Genomic DNA, 7,500 nt, shown 5'->3' with positions numbered 1-7,500 from the left:
AACAACCAACCAACAACCAACCAACCAATCAACAACCAACCACCAACCAACCAACCACCAACCAACCACCAACCAATCAAACAACCAACCAACCAATCAACATCAACCAACAACCAACCACTCAACCAACCAACCACCCACCCAACAACCACCCACCCACCCAATCAACCAACCACCCACCCAATCAATCAATCAATCAATCAACCACCCACCCAACCAACTAACCAACCAATCAACCAATCTATTCATCAGGACATGAATCCCTCAGAGGCGTGTACCGTCGTCTCATGTGTCTCTGATGTTTCCTCTTCACTTTTATCTCTTTCATTTATTTTTTTCTGGTTCTCCGTGGTTTACCTCTTCTCCATCTCCAGCTTGATGTCGATGCCTTGTTTCTCCAGCAGCTCCCTCTGAGCGTAGTTCCAGTCCTCGGGCTCCTCCTGCTGCTCGGCCGTGACGCTGCGCTCTCGCTCCAGCCTCGCCTGCTCCGGGTGGTTAAAGCGGAACACGTGGTTCTTCCCCATCACGATGCGGTGACCTGGCAACGCAGACGGGACGAATGTAGGAAAATGTTTCACTTCAAGAAATATCGGAGAACTTTACCAATAAGATTTAAAACAAATATGGGGGCAGTCTCACCTTGTTTGAGGACGACGGCGTCGGAGATCTGCTTCCCGTTAACGTACGTCTCGGCTCCGACCAACGGCTCCAACGTGACGACCACTGCAGACACACAGAGAGCACGAGGTCACACACACACACACACACACACACGCACACAGGGGAGAGGGAGGGGGGGCAGGGTTGGGGTATTGGGTGTGAGTATGAAGGTGACGTCACCATGGTAACACAGACTGAAAGAACGATACCTGACAGGTCTCCGGGCAGCTTTTACAGAGAAGAAGAAGAGAGAGAGATAAACGTTTCATCACTCACAGAACACAAACACTTTAATGTTTTCTTAACCACGAGGCCTTACTTTATTTCAAAATAAAAGCACAGCCAGTAAAGTGCTCTCAGATTAAGACAGGACAGAAATTCAAAATAAAAGCCTAACTGTTTTTATTTTATACTATTTTTTATTTTTATTTAAATTTTGATGAATGGCGATGAACTGTGGAAATTTAACCCCTTATGAACCAGGATGCAGACTGAGATCCTGTGGCAGAGCTCTGCTGGCTGCTCCAAGGTCCAGACTGAAAACCAAAGGGGGGGCAGGTCTTTACTGTCAGAGCCTCTAGACTTTGGAAAAGCCTGCCAGAGGATGCACCACCTAAAAAAATCTCACTCCAAGCTGGAATCAGAAGTTAGCTGCAGTTGCAGATGTGCGACCACCAGAGGGCGATCTGAGCACGCTCACTGACAACTAACTGGAGACAAAAACAGACAGACAGACAGACAGACAGACACACAGACAGGCAGACAGTCAGGCAGACAGTCAGACAGACACAGACACACAGACAGGCAGACAGTCAGGCAGACAGTCAGACACACAAACAGACAGACACATAGACATGCAGACAGTCAGACAGACAGGCAGGCAGAAAGACAGACAGACAGACAGACAGACACACAGACAGATACACAGACAGACAGACAGACAGACAGACAGACACAGACAGACACACACACAGACAGACAGACAGACACACAGACAGACAGACAGACAGATACACAGACAGACAGACAGACACAGACAGACACACAGACAGATACACAGACAGACAGACACACAGACAGACAGATAGATACACAGACAGACAGACAGACACACAGACAGACACACACACAGACAGATACACAGACAGACAGACACACACACACAGACAGACAGACAGACACAGACAGACACACAGACAGACAGACAGATACACAGACAGACAGACAGACACACAGACAGACACACACACAGACAGACAGACAGACACACAGACAGACACACACACAGACAGACAGACAGACACACAGACAGACACACACACAGACAGACAGACAGACACACAGACAGACACACACACAGACAGACAGACAGACAGACAGACAGACAGACAGATACACAGACAGATACACAGACAGACAGACACACAGACACACAGACAGACAGACACACAGACACACAGACAGACAGACAGACAGACAGGTGTGTGTCTCACCCTCCCCCTGCTCGTTGGTCTCACTAACAAACACACAGTGGATCTCTTTGATGAAGTGACCAGACAGTTTGATGTCGACGTCCTGCTGCCCGACTCTGAAAACACAAGACGAGGATTTTAATCAAAGTCTGTCACACACAGCCGGAGTATAAAGGGGGGAGTTAATCTGACCTGGTGAATCCCTCCTTGATGTAGTAGAGCAGACACTCGGACATCAGCGGGTCCTCGTTCAGGTTGACCAGGTGAGGCGTCTGCGGAGGACAAACACAGAAGAGATGACTTTGATTGACTTTGTTAAAAAACATCATAGGTCATAGAGCGACGATAAGATGGTGGATAATAACGTTTAAGTGATTTTAATGACGTTTATTTGATGGATTTATTTCTAATACTATTATTTCTTTACGTAATAAAGTCCCTGCAGGCGTTCCTCAGATATTACTTTCAGAAGACACACATGTTATGTTTTTTTTTCACAGGAAGTCTGTAATAAAAAGTTTCATTTCTTGAGTCATGCTGAAAAATGTTTCATGATGATGTCACAGTAACCGAGAGGAAATAACTCTCCATGCCAGCAGGGGGCGGTAGTCCGTTGTTATGATATGAGAAGACCATTTTCACACCGCTGTGGGTCACCACAGCAAAGAAGAGGCGCAGCCGACTCAACAAACACCACAAAAACGAGGGAGACGATCGCTCACTGACGGGCGATCTCCTCGGTGTGTCAGGATCTTAAAGAGATGTTTGATGTAAACTCACTCCTTTTGGAGAGAAGACACCCAGCGTTCCTCCATCTTCTTTAATGGACACGCCCATCTCTGCCAGCAGGGACTCTCTGGGCGAGAGACACACACCAACATGGGGAGAGAGAGAGAGAGGGAGAAAGAGAGAGAGAATGATGTTTGACTCATTTGGTGGATTTATCTCCATGACAACAACAGTTCCAGCTCTGTGATTGGACGTGAAACACTGAGATAAAAACGTTACCTCTCTAGTCGAATGGATTCTGTTTTCCTCAGTTTCTCCTCCCACGTCTCGTTCAGCTCTGCGATGATCTTCTCCGTCTCCTACAGGACACACACAGAGTTCACATCACGTTACCCGTCAGCGCCCGTCACTTCAAACAGTCCAGAACCAGGATCATCAGAGTCCCTACCATCAGCCTCTCAGCCGCCTCCTCTTTACTGATCGGCTCTGTCGCCTCCTCGCCATCCTCGCCATTCTCCATCAGCTGGTCCGAGTCTGCAGGAGCGTCTGCTGCAGACTCGGGCTCGGGTCCTGCCGGGAATACAGACACAAAATGTTCTGATGTTGGACGTCCGTACTAAACCACGGTCAAGTTTCTTTAAACACGAGATAATCAGCTGTTGGCGTGATTGGGGGCGAGGTTTCCTGCCGCTCTGAACGAGACGTTACGAGAACTTGGACAGAACCCGACCTATCAGAGCAAAGCTGTAGGACACGCCCACCCCGGCAGCCCTGCTGAAATCTCACTCACACTTCCCTACAGCTGCACACAGAGCTGGCCAATCAGAGGAGAGCGGGCACAAAGGGGGAGGGGCTTAAAGAGAGCAGCTGAAATGAAGCGTTCCAGAAAGAGGCTGAGACGAGCATCAGATACATGAGGAGGATTTTGAGCGAGAAGAGAAAGTGGGTAACGCGAGCGGGGGAGGGGAAGAGTTAAATAAACATTTGTAACTTACTGATCTTCAAACTTTGTAAAATCTAAATTAGCCTCAAAGTGGAAAAAAAGACACACACACCTGGAGGGGCGGAGCCGTTCTCAGGTGCGATCCCATTGGCCGTGAGCGCCAGCTGCAGCGGGGAGGCAGACACACCCGCAGCGGCTGGGACGCCATTGTTGTTGTTGTTGACTTTAAGAAAAACAGAATTAGGATTCAGCTTTTAAGAAGTCGGAATCTCTGCTACAGCACACACACACACACACACACACACACACACACACACACACACACACACACACACACAGTTGTTGTTGTCTGGAAGCAGCCGTCTCTGAACATACTGACATGCCATGCATACAAACATTTTTACATAACCACAATCACTCCCTGTAGTTTTAAACTGTGATATCGACGTGCACATTTATACATCGGTGTCTGTCATGGCGGCCACCTCGACAACACACGACCCGTTACACATTTCTCTGGCTCTGAGGATACATCAGTACAGTATGTAGTTTATATAAAGTGTGTGTGTGTGTGTGTGTTTATCAGTGTTACATAAAGGTTACTCTGAGGATACATCAGTACAGTATGTAGTTTATATAAAGTGTGTGTGTGTGTGTGTGTGTGTGTGTGTGTTTATCAGTGTTACATAAAGGTTACTCTGAGGATACATCAGTACAGTATGTAGTTTATATAAAGTGTGTGTGTGTGTGTGTGTGTTTATCAGTGTTACATAAAGGTTACTCTGAGGATACATCAGTACAGTATGTAGTTTATATAAAGTGTGTGTGTGTGTGTGTGTGTGTGTTTATCAGTGTTACATAAAGGTTACTCTGTGGATACATCAGTACAGTATGTAGTTTATATAAAGTGTGTGTGTGTGTGTGTGTGTGTTTATCAGTGTTACATAAAGGTTACTCTGTGGATACATCAGTACAGTATGTAGTTTATATAAAGTGTGTGTGTGTGTGTGTGTTTATCAGTGTTACATAAAGGTTACTCTGTGGATACATCAGTACAGTATGTAGTTTATATAAAGTGTGTGTGTGTGTGTGTGTTTATCAGTGTTACATAAAGGTTACTCTGTGGATACATCAGTACAGTATGTAGTTTATATAAAGTGTGTGTGTGTGTGTGTGTGTGTGTGTTTATCAGTGTTACATAAAGGTTACTCTGTGGATACATCAGTACAGTATGTAGTTTATATAAAGTGTGTGTGTGTGTGTGTGTGTTTATCAGTGTTACATAAAGGTTACTCTGAGGATACATCAGTACAGTATGTAGTTTATATAAAGTGTGTGTGTGTGTGTGTGTGTGTTTATCAGTGTTACATAAAGGTTACTCTGTGGATACATCAGTACAGTATGTAGTTTATATAAAGTGTGTGTGTGTGTGTGTGTTTATCAGTGTTACATAAAGGTTACTCTGTGGATACATCAGTACAGTATGTAGTTTATATAAAGTGTGTGTGTGTGTGTGTGTGTGTTTATCAGTGTTACATAAAGGTTACTCTGAGGATACATCAGTACAGTATGTAGTTTATATAAAGTGTGTGTGTGTGTGTGTGTGTGTGTGTTTATCAGTGTTACATAAAGGTTACTCTGAGGATACATCAGTACAGTATGTAGTTTATATAAAGTGTGTGTGTGTGTGTGTGTGTTTATCAGTGTTACATAAAGGTTACTCTGTGGATACATCAGTACAGTATGTAGTTTATATAAAGTGTGTGTGTGTGTGTGTGTTTATCAGTGTTACATAAAGGTTACTCTGTGGATACATCAGTACAGTATGTAGTTTATATAAAGTGTGTGTGTGTGTGTGTGTGTGTGTTTATCAGTGTTACATAAAGGTTACTCTGTGGATACATCAGTACAGTATGTAGTTTATATAAAGTGTGTGTGTGTGTGTTTATCAGTGTTACATAAAGGTTACTCTGAGGATACATCAGTACAGTATGTAGTTTATATAAAGTGTGTGTGTGTGTGTGTGTGTGTGTTTATCAGTGTTACATAAAGGTTACTCTGTGGATACATCAGTACAGTATGTAGTTTATATAAAGTGTGTGTGTGTGTGTGTGTTTATCAGTGTTACATAAAGGTTACTCTGAGGATACATCAGTACAGTATGTAGTTTATATAAAGTGTGTGTGTGTGTGTGTGTGTTTATCAGTGTTACATAAAGGTTACTCTGAGGATACATCAGTACAGTATGTAGTTTATATAAAGTGTGTGTGTGTGTGTGTGTTTATCAGTGTTACATAAAGGTTACTCTGAGGATACATCAGTACAGTATGTAGTTTATATAAAGTGTGTGTGTGTGTGTGTGTTTATCAGTGTTACATAAAGGTTACTCTGTGGATACATCAGTACAGTATGTAGTTTATATAAAGTGTGTGTGTGTGTGTGTGTGTGTGTTTATCAGTGTTACATAAAGGTTACTCTGTGGATACATCAGTACAGTATGTAGTTTATATAAAGTGTGTGTGTGTGTGTGTGTGTGTGTTTATCAGTGTTACATAAAGGTTACTCTGTGGATACATCAGTACAGTATGTAGTTTATATAAAGTGTGTGTGTGTGTGTGTGTGTGTGTGTGTGTGTTTATCAGTGTTACATAAAGGTTACTCTGTGGATACATCAGTACAGTATGTAGTTTATATAAAGTGTGTGTGTGTGTGTGTGTGTGTTTATCAGTGTTACATAAAGGTTACTCTGAGGATACATCAGTACAGTATGTAGTTTATATAAAGTGTGTGTGTGTGTGTGTGTGTTTATCAGTGTTACATAAAGGTTACTCTGAGGATACATCAGTACAGTATGTAGTTTATATAAAGTGTGTGTGTGTGTGTGTGTGTTTATCAGTGTTACATAAAGGTTACTCTGAGGATACATCAGTACAGTATGTAGTTTATATAAAGTGTGTGTGTGTGTGTGTGTGTGTGTTTATCAGTGTTACATAAAGGTTACTCTGAGGATACATCAGTACAGTATGTAGTTTATATAAAGTGTGTGTGTGTGTGTGTGTGTGTGTGTGTGTGTTTATCAGTGTTACATAAAGGTTACTCTGAGGATACATCAGTACAGTATGTAGTTTATATAAAGTGTGTGTGTGTGTGTGTGTGTGTGTGTGTGTTTATCAGTGTTACATAAAGGTTACTCTGAGGATACATCAGTACAGTATGTAGTTTATATAAAGTGTGTGTGTGTGTGTGTGTTTATCAGTGTTACATAAAGGTTACTCTGAGGATACATCAGTACAGTATGTAGTTTATATAAAGTGTGTGTGTGTGTGTGTGTTTATCAGTGTTACATAAAGGTTACTCTGAGGATACATCAGTACAGTATGTAGTTTATATAAAGTGTGTGTGTGTGTGTGTGTGTGTGTGTTTATCAGTGTTACATAAAGGTTACTCTGAGGATACATCAGTACAGTATGTAGTTTATATAAAGTGTGTGTGTGTGTGTGTGTTTATCAGTGTTACATAAAGGTTACTCTGAGGATACATCAGTACAGTATGTAGTTTATATAAAGTGTGTGTGTGTGTGTGTGTTTATCAGTGTTACATAAAGGTTACTCTGAGGATACATCAGTACAGTATGTAGTTTATATAAAGTGTGTGTGTGTGTGTGTGTGTTTATCAGTGTTACATAAAGGTTACTCT

General features: G+C 42.6%; 2 protein-coding genes across 3 annotated transcripts in view; both read right to left on the bottom strand.

Annotated features, from left to right (window-relative positions):
- LOC132958100 (mucin-2-like) overlaps positions 1–7,500 on the bottom strand; it is a 175,558-nt gene that overhangs the window by 41,221 nt on the left and 126,837 nt on the right. The gene's annotated exons all lie outside the window — the stretch shown is intronic.
- The window catches only part of kif1c (kinesin family member 1C), a 47,860-nt gene that overhangs the window by 7,640 nt on the left and 32,720 nt on the right, over positions 1–7,500 (bottom strand). For both annotated transcript variants that reach the window (XM_061030716.1, XM_061030715.1), the window contains 8 exons: positions 3,917–4,027; positions 3,310–3,431; positions 3,141–3,220; positions 2,913–2,988; positions 2,325–2,404; positions 2,154–2,248; positions 640–723; positions 358–538 (listed from right to left, as the gene is read on the bottom strand). In XM_061030716.1, coding sequence (XP_060886699.1) covers positions 358–538; positions 640–723; positions 2,154–2,248; positions 2,325–2,404; positions 2,913–2,988; positions 3,141–3,220; positions 3,310–3,431; positions 3,917–4,027 — 829 coding nt within the window. The remainder of the gene's footprint in view (positions 1–357; positions 539–639; positions 724–2,153; positions 2,249–2,324; positions 2,405–2,912; positions 2,989–3,140; positions 3,221–3,309; positions 3,432–3,916; positions 4,028–7,500) is intronic.

Source organism: Labrus mixtus, chromosome 23 (genome assembly GCF_963584025.1).
Source record: "Labrus mixtus chromosome 23, fLabMix1.1, whole genome shotgun sequence".
In the NCBI taxonomy this organism is placed as follows: Eukaryota; Metazoa; Chordata; class Actinopteri; order Labriformes; family Labridae; genus Labrus; species Labrus mixtus.
The sequence above is the reverse complement of the archived record's forward strand: the minus strand, read 5'-3'. Positions and strand labels throughout refer to the sequence as shown.